The sequence below is a fragment of the Pan paniscus genome, chromosome 7 (assembly GCF_029289425.2).
Source record: "Pan paniscus chromosome 7, NHGRI_mPanPan1-v2.0_pri, whole genome shotgun sequence".
In the NCBI taxonomy this organism is placed as follows: domain Eukaryota; kingdom Metazoa; phylum Chordata; class Mammalia; order Primates; family Hominidae; genus Pan; species Pan paniscus.
The window spans coordinates 121,755,970-121,774,673 of NC_073256.2; the positions used below are offsets into that span (position 1 = coordinate 121,755,970).

Here is an 18,704-nt window from a genome sequence, read left to right on the forward strand (position 1 = left end):
TCTGGGAGCAAGGATCTCTGCCCCCGGTAACAGAATGGCTAGACTGTGAAGGGAAGACAGGAAGGAGGGCTCTCAATTTAAGGGTTGGAAAAGAGAAGCTGGATAACAGAAATGTCTGGGGGACTTCTAAACTTAACTCTTTTTTTTGAAAGGAAGAAGATGACCTATTTTCCCTCCATCCCTACTGAGGGAAATGAAAAGAGTGAGTAAGCATAAATGCTGACAGAGGAAATGTAGTTTGACACTGGAAAATAACTTCCTGACAACCAGGGAGTGAGTTATGTTAGTAAAAGAGAGAAGGAAAGTCTACAGTCAAGCCAGACAACCATGAAATCCAGAATGCTAAAGAATTGTGTGAAATCCACAAAAATGGGCTGAAGCACTCCTTTAAAAGTCAGAGAGAACTTCAAGTTCTGCAATCCTAAGAATCAAGACCTGGCCTCCAGCTTTCCTGAGAAGGTAACAAGGCAAACAGAAACATAAGTGCCTTTGATTCTGTTCCCAAGTCACAGCTGAAGGGGCACTCAGAAACTCCAAAGCCACCACAAACATGTTCTTATAATAGGCATAACAAATATTTATGGCCTCTTTGCTCTGAGCTAGGCATTAAAGCCTTATCTTTAATCTTCACAATAAACCTATGATATCAATACCATTATTATTATTATTATCCCTATTTTATGGATGAGAACACTAAGGCTGAATGAGATTGCCTAAGACACAGTTGGCACATGGAAAAACTAGATCTTGAACTCAGATCTATGTAGTAAAAAGGGTTCCCAGCTCATTTGAACCTCAACGCAGGGTCTGTAAGCTCTTTTGGAAGTGACCTGAGACTATCAGTCAGTAACCATGCAATGCTTACTGTACTAGTACTAAGCTTATATATTTCTGCCAAGGCTAGGAAGTTTTACCTAATGCTCACTGCTCAAAACCATCAGTTGGTTTTGAATTGATGAAGCCACTTATGATCTAAGTGTTTAAGTGGAATTTGTTTAGAATCTTCTAAACTTAAATGAGTAAACAAAGTAACAGTTGTGAATAACAAAGTAACTTCATGCTTCACTGTCTGAAGACTGTGCCGTGGAAAAATAAGGCAAAAAGGCTTCCAGGCATCAAAGGCTCCTTGGTGTGAACTGGAGATCAGGATGTCCATCTGAAGAGATGACCTTGGATATTCAGTGACAGGAGTCTGAAATCCTCAAATCTCTAAAACAGAGGTTGGCAAACCATGGCCCGTAGGCCAAATCTGGCCCATAGCCTGCATTGTAAATAAAGTTTTATTGAAACACAGTCACATTCATTTACATATTATTTGTTGCTGCTTTTGCACTACAACAGCAGAGTTGAGTACTAGCAACAGAGTCCATATGGCCCACAAAGCCAAAAAGAAAGTACTATGTGGCTCTTTACAAAAAGTTTGCTCTTCCCCTGCTCTGAATATCTCTAGTGGCAAAAACAAACAAACAAACAAACAAAAAGCAACAATAACAACACAAGGTTCTGAAGAGTAATTGGAAGACCTAAAACTTGGTGTGAGAGAGCCACAAATAAGAAAAAAAAACGACAGGCAAGGACCTAAAGGGAGCAAGAACAAAAGGGATGGGGAAAAAAAAAGTAACCACTAAAAGTTGCAGTGGCAGAGGGACACGAATGACTGTCCCCACAGTGTCGGGTGTGGCCACTATCCATGAAGCATCTCTGTATTCCGAGTACTTTCAGGTACATTGCCTCATTGAATCTCTCAACAATCCACCTTTGTATTTCCATTTAACAGATGAGAAAACAGAGACTTAGAGAGCTTGAGTAACTTGTCCTGAGTCAGCAGGGCCAGAAATCAAACTTAGCAGGTTGACGCTGACCCCACTCTATTCTCCTGCCCCAGTACTCCAGCCATCAGTGTTCACCCCCTGCTCAAAGGATGAAAGCACTATACTCTTCACTCATTCAAACAATTACCTACACTGGAATTTTGATAGTAATTATCTACTTTCCATCTGGGTGAGAGCTTGGTGACAGCTAATCATCTCTTCCAGTGGTGGTGCATGCTAACATTTCATGGACACTCCTGAAATAAAGCATCTTGGAGGCTCTGTCAGAGCTAGAAGCTCAGCCTCAGGGTCCCAATTAGCAACAAAGTTGTATGGTTCGGGCTTTGGCCTATCTAAAAGGTGTCTGCTTCTAAGAAGCACAATCAGCTGGCGCTGATGTAGTCGCTGTAACATCACCTCTGTCTGCCTGGAGCAGGCACAAGGCTGAGTCCAAGGCGGTGATGCTGAAAAGCTGCAGAACTGCAGATCTCGAAACTGACTCAGCTTCACCAGGGAGCACGCCTGAGGACATCCATGCTGGAGGGGGTGGAGGGGAGCAGTGCCCAGGAGGGCATGATGAGCTGCCCGCCACAGCCAGATGCTCCGGGATCTGCTGACTTGCTCGGCCAAGTTCATGGGGTGCTTAAAACTCTGGGCACTGTTGCAAAGAATTCACATATATCAACTCTCAGCCTTTGATATAGGTATTATAATCATTCCCCTTTGACAGACAAGGGAATTGAAGCAAACCAAAGTGAAGTAACTCCCCCTGGGTTACACCGTCAATAAGTGGAGGGACAGATTACAAACCTGGGCAGTCAGGCTCCAGAGACCAAGTATGAACCCCTGTGCTGTAAATGGCCCCTCCTTGCCTGCCCTTCTAAGAGGCTGTAAGCTCTGCAGCGGTTAAAAGTCTAGATACTGCAGTCAACCAGGCCTGCTCTGAATCCCAACTCTGTCCTTTCCAGATGTGTGAACCGGGACAAATGATTTAACCTCTCTGAACCTCTGTTGTTTTCTCCTTAAAATGGTTACCTGCACTGATGATGGCATCTATACCTAGAGCTCTGGTGGAGGGTGGAAGTGACGCAGCAGCCATTTTGCACACATGATACCTGCTGACTCATCTCGTAGTGTGAGAATGTGGTCAGGTTTGCAATGCTCCACCTTCCCCCGGATCCTCCTTCACCTGCTCCAACTCCTGGGCCAGGTGTGTGAGTTTGGCCTCATGACCAAAAGCAGCCACCCACACCACATACCCAGGGCAAAGGCAAACAAGAACGGGCTCAGGTCTTCATCTTTCCCTGTGGGGCTCCAGCTCATGGTTGGGGTTCGACCTGGTCCTTGCTCTTCCCACTTCACCTCCATCTTCCCTTCCTGACCACTTGCCCTCTGGCCTGCAGGCTCCAGCATCAGACATGAAGGCAGTAGCCTTGCAGAGAGTCCAGTCCCTATGAGTGTGGAAGGTCAAGTCATACATATGGATGTGTATGTGTATATCTATGCACGTATATATGCACACATATGCATATGTATAAACACACACACACACATACACACGCACAGACATCCAAGTGGATCTACTTTTCTGATTGAACCCTGACTAATATATCCTGGCTGGGTTACTTCTGGAATAGTTTCCTGATCGTTTTGCTTCCAAAAGCATTCACCCTTGACATTTTCACTTCCTTTTCTTACATTTACTAATAGCACTTCAGTGGTTGGAAGCCATGGCCAAGGCCATCTATTATGAATACGATGCTAATAAGGAAAAGTATTCCATTGGAGCTTCCATTTACTGCATGCTATTAAACCCTATGTGAGAAGTTTTTCATACATTATTTTATTCAATCCTCATTATTTTATTTAACCCTATGGAAGCAGAGTTTTTTCATACTTATAAATGGAGCAATAGAGGCTCAGAGAAGCCAGGTAACTCACCTCACAGTGTATATGACTCAAATAGTAAGTGCTTAACCACTGTATAGTGTCTCTCACTATAAGTGATCCATCCAGAACACAAGTCTAGAGCTAAATGCACATTTATATAAAATTTTAACCCCTCTTCTTCCAGAAATACTAAAGTACTTTAAAAGGAAAACATAACAGGAGGTAGGATAATTAGGGATAAAAACAGAACAGGAAAACATTAGAAAAAAAGATGGTACCATGTACCTGTGAGTAGTGGAATTTAGGTCTACATAGGAGATTATACTCATTAGCAGAAACTTCTATACAAAACCTTTACCCAAAAATAGGCAACCAAAAAATGAATCCATTGAAGGCAAGTTGTCATGTTTTCTTTTAGGCCATGCATACAATTTATTCTCATAGGTAACAGAAAAACAACAAATGAGGCATGAGAGGAGAAGAAAACAACGTTTGCCATATTTTAGGAATTGGAAACACTGCTATATTAAAAACAAAACTACAACTTAGTCTTTTATCATTGTTGAAAATCATTCTTGGATCATTAAACTCTTCTTGTCTCTGGTTTCTCTCTTAAATGAGGGAGAATAATATACTAACTAGGCTTAAAATATTACCATAAAGAAAGTTAGGTTCTAATAAATGGGTTTCCTATGTCCAGAATCTTAAGACCACAATTCCATAGCTCTAGCCCACGAACTATACACAACCCTTTTCACTTCTGGCTTAAGACAGGAAGAAAAAAAAAAAGTCATCTTGGTGGAAGAATGTAGAAAATCCCTACCATTCAATGGGTTTATCATACACTCATTCATTTTACATGCATTTATTGATCACCTACTCCGTGCCAGGCATGGTTCTAGGTGCTGGGGATACAGCAGTGAACAAAGATAAAAATCTGAGCTCACACCCTAGTCATGCTATTTCTGCATTTGGAAGAATCTCTTTGTTATAAATATGATTCTGACATACCTTAGTGAACAAAGTCAATGTTTCAATAATAGTAACATGCTTGTAGTACCTTACAGTTTATACAAAACACTTTCATGTAACTATAGCATTTATTTCTCAAAAAAGCCTTAGGGATTTTGCAAGAAATGTGACAGATCATTTAAATAAAGACACAAATAATATTATGTTACCAAAAGAAACATGAACAAAGGGCATGAATAGATATTTCTTCATAAGAAAAAAACCTCAATGACTAATAAACATGAAAAAGTGTCCAATTTCCTTATTGCTCAAATGTATGTTATTCATAGCTGAAAGGTAACAATTTTTACCTGCAAAAGTAGCAAAAATAAAAGGAAGAGCAAGAGATTGTGCTGTATCAAAAGATTGTACCCTTTGAAACAGTAATTTTCTTTTAGTAATCCATTCAACGGAAAAACAAGAAATTTGGTTTTAAGTTTTCAAATAGCAAAAAATTTTAAAGCTTTAAATTACCCATTACTATGAAATCTAAATTAAGGACCTAACATTAAAAAAATTATATAGAGAGTCATTCCTTGAGGCCACTAGTCCATGCTGTCAGACAGAGTGCCTTTAAAATCAAAGGATTCTAAAATACATTTGGATCCTCCAAACATGTTTTTTTGTTTGTTTGTTTTTTTGAGATAGAGTTTCACTCTTGTTGCCCAGGCTGGAGTACAATGGCATGATCTTGGCTCACTGCAACCTCTGCCTCCCAGGTTTAAATGATTCTCCTGCCTCAGCCTCCCAAGTAGCTCGGATTACAGGCGCCGGCCACCACTCTCAGCTAATTTTCGTATTTTTAGTAGAGATGAGGTTTCACCATGTTGGCCAGGCTAGTTTTGAACTCCTGACCTCGTGATCCCAAAGTCCTGGGATTACAGGTGTGAGCCACTGTGCCCGGCCACACATGTTTAATGGCACTGTACAATTAAACGTCTAAGGGGCATTCTACTAAAATTGTGGTTACCACTGTGCCTCACCAACATGCCAGTCACAAACTAAATGTGCAGGGCCGGGCACAGTGGCTCATGCCTATAATCCCAGCACTTTGGGAGGCCGAGGTGGGCGGATCACTTGAGGTCAGGAGTTCAAGACCAGCGTGGCCAACATAGTGAAACCCCGTCTCTACTAAGAGTACAAAAATTAGCTGGGCGTGGTGGTGCACGCCTGTAATTCCGGCTACTCAGGAGGCTGAGGCAGGACAATTGCTTGAACTAGGGAGGCAGAGGTTGCAGTGAGCCAAGATCGTGCCACTGTACTCCAGCCTGGGTGACAGAGAAATAAATAATTAATTAAATAAAATTTTAAAAATCTTAAAAAAATACAAACTAAATATGCAGGACAGGAAATGTATAAACAAGCATGAAACTGTGATTGACAAAACAAACTGAAATTTGGGATAGTTGAATTTTTCTAAGCTTTTTTTCCTAGAATCCCACATTATAAAAGTCATTTACTTTGGTATCTCCCTACTAGTGTATAACTCTCTAGTGCTTTATCACTTGATACATGATCATGATATTAATGGTTTTTAAATTTCTACTATATGCCCGGCACCATATTAAAGGCATTAACTCTTCTCAACAAGCCCCAAAAGTTGCTACAATTATTATCATATCTACATTTTACTGGGGAGGAAAGAGCCTTGAAGAGGGGAGTAACTTGCCCAAGGTCCTGCAGCCAGTACTGGCACAGTTAAGATTTAAATACAGTTGCCTAATTTGGCTCTAAATGCCATGTCCCTTAACCATTGGGCCTAATCTTTTACCTTGTATTATAGTTATTTGAGTTACTTGGGGTGTTCCTTATCTGTCTAATTAGATCCTAAGTTCCCTTAGGGTAATAATTTTTTCACTCAACTTTGAGTACAATGTATTGCATCCAGCTGGCACTCGATAAATGCTTGGTTCATACATGAGCAAGGCTGCAGTTATTTTGAAGTCACTTCTGACTCCTCTCTTTCAGTCCATTTCCAATTTTTCACCAACCTAAATTAACTCCTTTTTTTCCCCATTTTCCAGGCCTTCATTTTGTTTGCTTTCATCTTGACTTATCCCCTCAGGCCAGACTCCTACAATAGCCTCCTGACCATTCTCCCTGAGTCCAATCCATCCTACACACTCATCACCCTAAAATACGATTTAGTCAGATTTCCCCAGCCGACAGGCCTAGACACAAGACTAAAACCCTCAGACCCTAGGGTGACCAGGTAGGTGTAGAGATCCTAGGCCAACACCTTTGACCAAAAGCAACCTCCTAGAGTGACATTCACAGCTTAGGCTTAAACTGAGAGCGTTTCCAAGGACATGGGAGTTTCAGTGCTAAAACTGGGAAAGTCCCAGGCAAACCAGGGTGAGTTGGTTTTGCTACATCCTCCTCCCCATCTCCAAAGCCCCTTCTCTTTACAGCCATGTACTCTACAAATAACACCATTTTCTACTGGTGCCAGGCAAATTGGGAAGCACAGATTTGGATCAACTCAAACCCTCACTCAAAGACATTCAATAGCTCATGCTGCCTCACATAAAGTCTGCTATACTTCACCTAACATTCAAAGCCCTTGGCAGTCTGACGAGGACAAATCTCATCTTCAACTCCTTCCCATCCTGACCCCTATCTCATTCTCCAGTTTTTATTATCCCACGACTGTATCTTTCCCATTTTCCTCATTTGCCCCTGACTCCACCATCTGGATGGCTTTACTGTCCCCATCCACCTGTCCAGAGCCACCTCCAAGGATTCGGTTAGTGCATAGCCCCTTCCCAAGCCCAAACCAGTCATCTGTGAAGTCTTCACAGACGACCTCAACTCAGGACAATTATTTGGACTACTCCTTTGTCAAGGAGACCAGCACGTGAGACCTCCTTCATCTCTGGTACTGATGTGTTGAGCTGATATTTTTCTCTTCCAAAACTTAGTTATCCTTCACTATGTTTATATCTTTGTCTTACCAAAATGCAACCTCTCTGATGACAGGTATTACACCTTATATTTATGTCTCCCTCAGTACTCAGTAATTTCTCACACATTTCTTACACACAATGAACATGCAATCCATATATGTTTTCAGATAACTGATTAACATTGTCCTCATCCCCCTCGCCTCCACCATGTGAGGAATTCAGCAATCCTTCTACACAGATAAAGGCTCCATTTGTTTTTCTTGTGGGTAAATTGCCTTCTCATTATTCTGCCTCCAGAAACTTAGCTCTCTTAAATAAATGCCTGGTAGGAGGACAGAACTGAGAGCAAAGTAAGAACATTTCCCTTCTCTGGTGAGAAGAAAAGGGCACAATCATAGCACAGGATGATAGTGGGGGGCTCACGGGAAGAAAATATAACAAAAACGTGAAGAAACCACCTTTAAGAAATTTTGGAGAGGGAAAGAGCATTGCAAATATACAAAATGATAGAGAAAACATAGGGAGAAAAGGACTTCACAGGAAAGGAAAAAATAAAACAAAGCTATTTATTAGAAGACAGCCAGAGAAATGAGCTGAGAGCCCAGCACAAATGCTCAGCAATACCCTGCATGGGAGGGGCAGCCCCTGTTACCCCTTCCAGGAGGTGCCTCCTCCACGCAGACAGCTGGCCTCGAGAGCACATCTGGGGAGGCCCTTCCTTGCCCAGACAGCACGCGGCCCCATTTACTGGACTAAAGGCAGGCGTAGTGAACCAATGGAAAATTTTCTTCAGGCAACATAACCTCAGCATAAAAAAAAATATCAATCTATTTGCCTCCCAGCCAAAGAGAAATCAAGTTAGACAAAGGAAATTAGGCAATAAGTTTAATGTGACTGCAGCTGCAGCTGTGAAATAAACCTAATGTACTCTGACTCTCCTTCCCATGTGCTCTCTGGGTTGCACAGGCCACTTTTTTGGGAGGGCACCAAGGAAGTGTTCTGCAGGTACATGAAATCTTTTAAACTTAGAAGTCAACTGCCTGCTGGTGTTCAAAGAAGCCCCACTGCCAGCAGGATATGCTTGAAACCGATGTCCAGGAGCGTTGGCAGATTTGCAGGGATGCAGGCCACGCTCCTGCCAAGTGCACACTTGTAACCAAGGACAGAATGCGCAATCTGTTGCCCTGGAGCACAGAAAGAAAGCACTAACCTCAGATTCACAGATCTTAGCTTCTATGTGATGAGCTCAGGAAATCAAGGGCCAATGCGAATGTTTGTGAAAATGTGGCTATAAAGAGAGGTACTGATTAATAGGAAACAGTTGTACGTCTATGTGCGTGTGTCTTGGGTGGGTGCCAATATTATATATTTCAAGCATTGTGTGTGCAGTTAGAATGATGAAATACGTGCAGACTCAAGTCACCAAATAGGTGAATATTTGGCTGTGTTGCCTCAGGGGACTGGAAGGGGTCTGGAGCTTTGTTGTCTTCACTTCCTCCCCCACTCATATTCCAGCTCCAGGCCCACCCCTGCCAGGGTTGCAGGGCCCACCAGCTTTGTTTCTGTGGCTCTGGTGTGGTAGATCTGGTCAGAGAACCCACTGTCTGATTGGTGGGCTTACTCTGGCAGTGAGAGCTAGTACCTGGACCATCAGAATCACAATTCAAAAGACAACTGGGGCAAAAAGCAAAAGCCACCACTTCTCTGCTGGCCATGCCCTTACCACCCTGGTAAAGAATGGGATTATGCCTAATCACTTTGTCTCCACCACCTACTATGTCTCTGGCACATGGTAGGGCCCAAGATATGGTTTGTAATGACTGAATAAATGAATGTGGAACAAGATAAAAGCATAATAGAGAGAAATGGGAATTTCTGCATTTAGTTGCAAAGACCCATAAATTTATACGTTTCTATTGAGAAAATGTGAGAGCATTTCATATAAAACAAACCAGGGGACAGATGAATGCCCCAGAGAAACTCTCACACATATATACAAAGACATACAGTATCTGAAATAGTGAAAAATTGCAAACAACCTGAATGTCCACCAGCAAAAGAATATATCATCAATTACGGTATATTCATAAAGCATAATAGTATAAAGCAGTGAAAATAAATAAAACAAACCACATTTCAACATAGATAAATCTAACAATTATAATGTTGAGAAAGTTGCACAATACATATAGTACAATTCATATGAAGCTAAGAATACACAAAAATTATATATAATATATATTATGTAAATATATAGTCATGCCTTAGAAATGCACCTATATATATATAGTAAATAGAAAGAAATGCATGGAAATGATAAACACCAAATTGGGTAGTTGTTGAGATGAGGAAGGAGACAGGCCTGGGAAGGTTAATACACAAGTGTTAGCTATAGTACTCTTTGTACCTTTTGTTTATATTAAATGTTGTACTTTTAAAAAAAATTATGGACGTTGTAAGTTACTGTCTACTTAAAGAGACTTAAAACACAGAAAGCAGCCATTTACTATAATCCTAGTCATTTTAACATAAACATCAGAGAAGACCCAATATAAGTTTTTAAATTACTCACTGAATAAATGTGGTAAGATATTCAAACCTCATGCAATTGCTCACAATTACTGTTTTGGATGTACAAGGTGTATTCAAGGAAAATGTTATTTTAAAAAAATGCAAAGTTCTGCATTTAATTATAAAACTAATCAGCCTCAGATATTCCTGCTCTGATGGTATTACAGGCAGGAACATGTCTAGTTCTGGGACTCACATGTTTGCAGGACATGGACAAGTGTGTGTCAAGAGAAGGGTGGGTACAGGAGTGGTCAGGTGATTGGGATTTTGCTACTCATGGGCCTAAGGATCTGGTGAAGAACCTGGGAATGCATATCTGGTGATGGGAAGGCTTATTGGGAGCCAGTAACTTTCTTCAAACATTTGAATGAATAAATGAAAGGACTATCATATGAGAATGTAGATATATTCTGCATAATTCCAAAGGCTAAACATGTGAAGGGCTAAGAGGAGATAATTTTAATGCAACCAGAAGAAGAATGTCCTCTTAATTACAGGCATCCCAGAAAGAAAAGGACTGTTTGGTTAGGTAGTAAGTTCCCTGAAACTAGCAGCAATCAAGCAAAGGTATAGAGAACTCCATTTGGGGGCGCTAATTGGACTTTTTTAGTTCCAAAGTGTTATCTAATTCTATGACTCTAAACCAGTGTTTCTCAAACTTGAGTGTGTATCAGAAGCCGCTGGAGGGCTTGGGAAAACCTAGATTGCTGGAACCAACTACAGGAGTTTTTGAGGCAGCAGCTCTGGGGTAGGGTCTGAGAGTTGGCATTTCTGAAAAATTCCCAGATGATGTTGATGTTGCTAGTCCAGAAACCATGCTTTGAGAACCTCTGCTCTTAAAAAAAAAATAGTAAATCAACTTAAGTTTTTTGGTGTTTTGGTCAGGCCATTAAAATGCAGGCCCTTCCTTGAATTACTCACTGCCTCCAAATAGACTTCCACTGTAGTCTTCTAGAGGGAGGGGATCACTTTTATAGATGATTTCTTCTAATGCCTTTATAGGAAGACAAGGTTCTTTGCTGTACAATAAGAATATAAGGACCCTGGGATTCTTTTCAGATACTGATATTAAATTTCTTTTCAGCCATTTTCACTCTGTCCTCTGTTTCCTCCATAACCGATGGCCATAATTTTAAAATAACTGGCCAGAATTAGAGATGAGTCTGAGTCCAAAAAACAGTGTTGTTTGACCCACAGAAGGATCTGACCTGGTGTAAACCACATTCACGAACAGGTCTGGTGACACTAACTAGCCACTGTCTCTGGAATGCATCTTTGTCAAGCACTGCTTTGGGGAAGAAGACAGAAGTGCTGAGAATTCTCTTCTTTTTAATTCAAATGGGGGAAGAATGTAAAACACGGCTCTTGAACCAGTTCCATGGGCGGATAAAGTTCAGACAAAAATGTTAAATCACACATTTGTCCATTAGTATCTGGTTTCTTCACTCAACAAATGACTATTGAGCTTCTATATATACCTGGAGCTGTGCTTAAACCTAGGGATACAGTTGTAAATAATACAAGCAAATGTCAAAGATATAAAAACATAGAATCTATGTCAGGTAGGAAGAAAAATACAGCAGGTGCTTAGTTAGGAAAGCCTATGCCTTTCACACAGCCTCGCTTGGTGCTTATTTTTTGCCCAATGCTAATGCTGAAAATAAACTGCTTACTCTGGCCAAGCCAAATGATCAATGATAGAATGGGTTACTGTGATTCATTTCTAAGCTGCTTTTCTTTTATAATTTGGGGGAAAATGCAGTTATTAGTAGTAAAGTCCCTAGAAATCATTTCTAGTTCACTTGAAAGGTTCAGTTGCATAAAAATATGTTTAAATAAACAACTTGGAATAAAGAGTGGTTAAAATTGTATGCATATGTAATCAACAATGTTAGCTTTTTTTCATGCATAGCCCAGACTTTTTTTTTTTTTTTAAAGCAAATGTCTTCTGAAGGCCACAAAATGAATCTTAGGAGGTTTGTTTGAACAGTTTCACTGCTAATAATTTTTAAAAGGTGTCAGTTCTGGAGGCTCGGGCTATCTTAGCCAAAATAATCCATCCAAGCTTCTTAATTTTAGTCATTCTGAAATTTAGTGGTGAAAATTAAAGGTGTGCAAGAAACCTGGGAGACAGAGTTTTTATATGAAATATAATTATAGTATCTTTTGGTCCTGTCTGAATTAAGTCATTATACAAAGATTTCTGACTCACAGCTATAGCTAATAAGAGCTCCCACTCATTTCACAAACTGACCACCTACTACTACTATCTATTACCACTAACTGACTACCTACTACATGCCAACTGCTACTGAACACTAACTATGTTCCAAGCATCTTATGACGCTACCTTAAAACTCACAACAAAGCTAGGAAGTAAATAACATCATCATGCCCATTTTGCAAATAAAAAAATTGAAATTCAGAAAAATTAAATGATATACCCAAGGTCATACCCAGCTCATAAGTGGCAGACTAGGAATTTATCACCAAAGCCTTTCTCTTCACTCTATGGTACTGCTCCCCCAATAGCCCAGATGGCAGGTTTGATTTTGTGTGGATTAGCAACAGATATTTGTTCCTCAAGGTGCTTTGCTATCATATGCTAGAAAACTGGCATAGTTACTACCTGTATCTATATCTAGCTACCTATCTATCCACATATATCTGTGGTAACTATGATGTGAAGAGTGCCCCTGTAACTTTGCAAAAGCACAACCTGAACCACCTCAGCCAGCAGCCCTGACACCATGGCGCAGCCCTGATATTGTGTTACAAGACATCACAGCGACAAATCATGGCATAAATCATATTCATTTCCACTTATGCACCCATGACAAGACCCACACAATGCACACTGGGATGCTTGTGGGTGTGGGGAGTGGCGGGCACGTTAGTGACAGACACTCTTAGAAACAGGCATGAAAAGCAGCATCTTTAGGCCGATCAACTATTATGAGCAGGAACATAGGCTGCTGTGCTGATGTGCATGTGAGTGTGTGTGTGTGTGCACGCTTTCTTTGAGGAAGAGGAGGAGGATTATAACGCACAAATTAGTCAGAGGATACACAATGTGCAACTTCAAGGGAAAATGCTTCATAGCTTCTGTGAAACAGTCACTGGTGATGTAGCTATCCTAATAAGCCATAACCATCACTCTTTGCCAAAGGGTACCTGACTCCTCCTTTCTTCTCCCTCCCCACGCCCTACAATCCCTACTACCCAAGGATGACAGTCATTCTTCCCCCGCTTTATTTCACACAAAAGGCCCCCTCTAGAATCCAGAAGGGCACCATCATAAGCCGCAAGCCATTACTCTTCACTGAATATAAAGTTAAATTCATTTATCTCTGTCTTCAATAAGAAAAGGAAGGAAATTAAGCAAGAAAGATGGCACAATGCTTTCAAGAATGGTGTATTCAAGGTCAAAGCCTGCCATAATTGAGTTAAAAAATAATAAATGAAAATGTCTGCTCGGCAGAATACGGTCCAGCTAGAAGTCTTCATTAAATGTTCCAGTACACACAATGTGTTAGCTGTGTGTTTGTGTGCTTGAGATTCTGTGAGATATCCTGTAGCTCATAAATACTGAAAAGGGACAGTTACCATAGTAACTAAGTGCTATTTAATGAATACCAAAGAACTGAAGCTCCGAGGATGGTTTTAAATTGCCAGAACATGAGTTACTGCTGCAGCTATGGGCTTGCAAGTAACTGACATGTCACTCTCTCTAATAAGATTTTTAACAAGTTGGCCAATTTGGCTGATCTCTGTCTTGACCACATGACACCACAAGATTCTGTCTTTACATCACATGAAAAGCATGTTCCTGATTTCTTCTCCTGACTCTAAGTACCAAGATCTTCTACAGAAATGGGTCAGACATTCAGATATGGAAAACATCCTTAAATTTGAAACTTTGACCCAAGTAGTGAAGCAGTAGGACACATACTTCCTTCATAAGCAATAGACACCAGTTCAATGAGCCGTCAGGCTGAATACAGCAGGCTCTTTATTTCCGAAAAAGGTGAATGCTCCCTTTACACTAAATGCAGTTTGTTCTTTATTGTGCAATGACACAGAAGAGCTATTGCAGTTGATTTTTGCAGGAACTTTTTACAGGCTAGTGACGTCTTAGGTAATCTTTCATCAGGATGTCCAAACCTTCCCTACTACGCCCACTCCCAATTCTCTCTCGCCATCCATCACCATATGTCAAATTCCTCACCTTGGAATCATCTCACTTTTTACAGATTTAAAAGGAAAAAATAAGCATGGCTGCCCTGCTTTTCTTTCCACTGGTCTCCCCTGGTAACTTTAACGTGGTCCATTTTTAAGGCTACAGATTGTGTGGCAAGCATACTTACGTCTACATGCCATTAATAAGTAACAAGAATTTTAAAAACGAAAACATCTATGTACCATGAAGCCAAAAATCATTAGCAAATGCATCCGTTCTCCAGAGGCTGGCTTGTTCTTGCATAACCAGCAGCTCGAATGGCCTGGCTGGAGCCAGCCTAGCTCAGTGCTCGGGCTGCGGGCGCCCCCTTCAGCATCTAGGGTGCAATGCATGTTGCTTTCCTGTTAGATACTAACGAGACGGCTGGGCAATTATTTTTGCTAAAACCGTTTAAGGAAATTTTGTAGGAAAATTTGGGCCAACATCTAATGGTGTGAGACAAAAAGCCTGCACATTACCAGCCTGCATTTAATGTTAAAATTAGGCAGGTAAAATTTAAAAGGGAGGCCTTTATTGCAAGAAGAAAAAAAAACCGTATAGATATATTCATTTATTCATTTGATTAAATAACACTTCTCTACAAGGTGAACTCTATTTAAAATTGCCTCTGTCTGTGATAAACACAATTAAAAGTGGAGACAGCCACAACCTCTTCACCTTCTCATTTCCTTCTACAGCCTGAAGCTGTTCTCTCTGTGGTGCAATCCCCAGCCTTAACTGCTTCCTCCTAGAACCCCCATCAATGCCTTGGTTTATCTCACCTCCATGTTTAGTCTTGACTCACAGGGCCACGTTATCTACTCACCTCTCTCGTACGATTTCATGTCGATGACTGCTCTAACTCCACAATTATCTTTCTTCTTTGAATTTCTAAGGCATCTTGTTTCTGCCTCTCGTGTGATATTCTTAACCCATCCCTTCTTAGGCTGAGAATATTTGACTTTACATCTCCTCTCCTCTCCTCTCCTGGACTGTCAGCTTCTTAAAGGCAGGGTGTGGCTATTGTATAAGCTTGACCCTCAGCCTGCAGCTTGCCGAGGTGCTCCTGTGCAGAGTGAATTTGTGAATGAAGGAACACACAAAGGTGACTCTTTTGGCTTCACTTCATCTCTCTAAGAGCTCTGCTTAACAAACTCGTTGCTCCCAACCTAAAAAATGAAGGGGCACTTAAAGAAAATAAGACCAGCGAGACAGTTCTTCCTCCTCTCCTTGGAAAATCTTTTCTACTTAAATTCATCTTTATCCATTCATTCTTCTAACACAGTCATTTATTGATCACATGCAGTAAGTAAAAAGCATGAAATGGAAAGATGCTATTCTTACTTTTCCTCTCACCATAGCCAGTGCTGAATAATATCTTTCTAATTTTCCTTTATGCTGTTTCTTAGTCCCGCCAATCTTCCATGCAGTGTGGAAGGCTGCATCCTTCTCACTCACCTGTTCATCATTTATTGTGATTCTTCTCTATGCTGAACCGAACTGGCCTACGTCAAATAGGATCAATTAAAACAAAAATCGAGAGCATAACTCCTCACTCCTTAAGTATGGGCTGTACATGGTGACTTCCTTCCAGAAAATACAACATGGAAAGGGGTGGGGAAAACAGCTGTATGGTGGAGAAACTTGGCGTGTACGACCTCAGCCAGTTCATCCAGGTCAACACCAGTAGTGGTAAGTCGTGCTCACAGTATGTCTTTTGATACAATGTGATGAAAATGGTTCTTTACTTCTGTGATCTTCCTCCCGCAAACCCACAACCCGAACCTTATAATGAGAAAAACATCAGGAAAATCACAACAGAGGCCATTCTACAAAATACCTGATCGATATTCCTCAAAACTGTCATGGTCATCAAAAACAGAGTCAGAGAAATTGTCACAAGTCAGGGGAGCCTAAGGACACATGACCATTAAATGTAATATTAAATCCCGGAAGGGAAAAAACAGGCAAAAACTAAGGAAATATGATAAAGCATGGATTCTAGTTAATAATAACATATCAATATTGGATCATTAATTGTGACAAGTGTACCATACTAATGTAAGATAATAATAGTGGCAACCAGCTCTGGGGTACATAGGAGTGTCTTGTACTATCTTTGCAACTTTTCTGTAAATCTAAAATATTCTAAAATAAAACATTTATTTTAAAAAATGGAACTAGACCTCAAGAATATTAATGAGAAAGAAAAGGAAGACAGATTGTGGTACAGGATTGTAAGTGGGTTTGCTGGATTCAGTAGAACTCGGGCTGCAAGGTGAGAAGAGGCAGACAGTGACAATGGTAGGGGTAGTGTCTAAGGACAGTGGAAAGCTATGGATGATTCATGGACAGTTAGAAAAGGCTAAAAATATTATTGCACTTCAGAAAGGTCCTAGTTGAGGTCATCAGCATAAATTTTGGTCGGGAACAGCCAGCCCAGATGAGCAACTTTCTCATAACAACCAGGCCAAGAATAGAGAAAGCTGGTGCTGTGATCGACCCAGATAAGGGCTCAGCATACAGTTGCTGCAACGATCTCTCTCTTTTAACGTGAACCACAACAAACACGCTTTCTCCTTGAATTCTTCCAGATTCATTATTCTATGAAGCCTCCTCTTCAACAGCCCCCTTCTCTCCTTTTTCCCACATTCTGTAACTGAAAAAAATGAATAATGATAGTGCAAAAATATTCTGATGATGGTTTAGAGGAAAATGTTAAATTAGAGGATTAAAGAAGCAAGATATAGAGTAAGTCAAATAAGTCAAAGAAATCCAAAGGAGGCTCAATCAATTCAATATACCCTGAGAATATTTTTCCACTTTTCAAAAAAAAAAAAAAAAAACGGATAAAACAAGAAAAGAAAAACAAAAAGGTCACCAGCTTTTTAAACGGATCTACAGTCAGAGAAATAGAACCCCATGGTTCATCTGCCTTCTGATCACCACAGGCAAAATAGCTAAGAACATCTAAAAATGAAAATGTCCTGCAAAGAATGAAACTAGTCAAACTAGAGAAATAGAAAATAACCATAATAATACATATCTTGTCTTTGTGTAACACGTTCTTAGTTGACAAAGCATTTTCACATGTATCTCATGTGATTCTAACCAAAACTTTATGAGGTAGGCATAACAATTCTTAATGATCACATTTTACATATGAGAGAGTGGATTTTCAGAGACTTTAAATGGCCTTTGATGGATCTGGGACCAGAACCTACACATCAGGCTCTGGGGCCTATGCTGGTTTTCCTTATGTCTGGCACCGAGGTGTACACAATCAGCAGACACAGATAAAGAAGGCTTCATACTAGTAAGATAATGCAGAATATGTATCTTTCTCCCAAAAGACACACATACAAAAATGTAAATATTTAATTTTCCATTATCATTATTGTGATAAATATATTTGATCATTAATGTGATAAATAATGTCCTTCATAAAGTGAAGGACGGAAATCATACAAAAATGCCAAACAGCTGGGCGCGGTGGCTCATGCCTGCAATCCCAGCACTTTGGGAGGCTGAGACGGGCAGATCACGAGGTCAGGAGACCGAGATCATCCTGGCTAACACGGTGAAATCCCATCTCTACTAAAAATACAAAAAAATTAGCCAGGCGTAGTGGCGGCCACCTGTAGTCCCAGCTACTAGGGAGGCTGAGGCAGGAGAATGGCGTGAACCTGGGAGGCGGAGCTTGCAGTGAGCCGAGATCACACCACTGCACTCCAGCCTGGGCGACAAAGCGAGACTCCATCACAAACAAACAAACAAACAAACAAACAAACAAACAAAAAAGAAATGTGAAAGAACTTATGAGAGAAAGCAATAGAAAGAAATGTAAAAACAGAGGAGCTTTTTAGTTTGACCTTAAGTTAGTTATTCTTAGACTAGAAATGAGGGAAATTAAGCAGGTAATATATATAGATCTTTTAAAAAAATCTACACATCTGGATCTTTATGTGCTATTCTGAAACAACTGAATAGGAAAGGAAGGGCAAGACAATGTTATAGAAATCAGTAGCAAAACTTGTGAGAAAGTGGTCTAAATTTATATAGTCTAAAAACGTGACTCAAAGAGACATAATCACAGCCTATAAATATCCTCCAAGCAGCAATATGTGGTAAATAAAGCAAGTGAATTATTCACAACCTTAGGTTCAGGTCATCTCTCTTTGTCCAGTTGTCTAGGGAAGACAATGCTCTACCCCTGAGCTGGTGTCATCCCTAGAAATTAAAACGGCAGACGAGGGCTCGCCAGGCTGGGCCCTGTTGGAGATACTCAGGTGTAGG

At 40.5% G+C, this 18,704-nt stretch overlaps 1 protein-coding gene across 4 annotated transcripts in view; it reads right to left on the reverse strand.

The window, feature by feature from the left end:
- DPYS (dihydropyrimidinase) overlaps positions 1–18,704 on the reverse strand; it is an 88,634-nt gene that overhangs the window by 25,078 nt on the left and 44,852 nt on the right. Inside the window, exon 1 of one of the 4 annotated variants that reach the window (XR_010113004.1) lies at positions 15,235–15,573. The exons of 2 other annotated variants lie outside the window; for them this stretch is intronic. Coding sequence is in view for 1 of the 2 variants with exons in the window: in XM_063606871.1 (XP_063462941.1) it covers positions 17,013–17,067 (55 nt within the window). In the remaining variant the exon portion in view is untranslated. Of the gene's footprint in view, positions 1–15,234; positions 15,574–15,686; positions 17,068–18,704 lie in introns of those variants that run through there. One more of the 4 variants, XM_063606871.1, reaches the window with a different exon arrangement.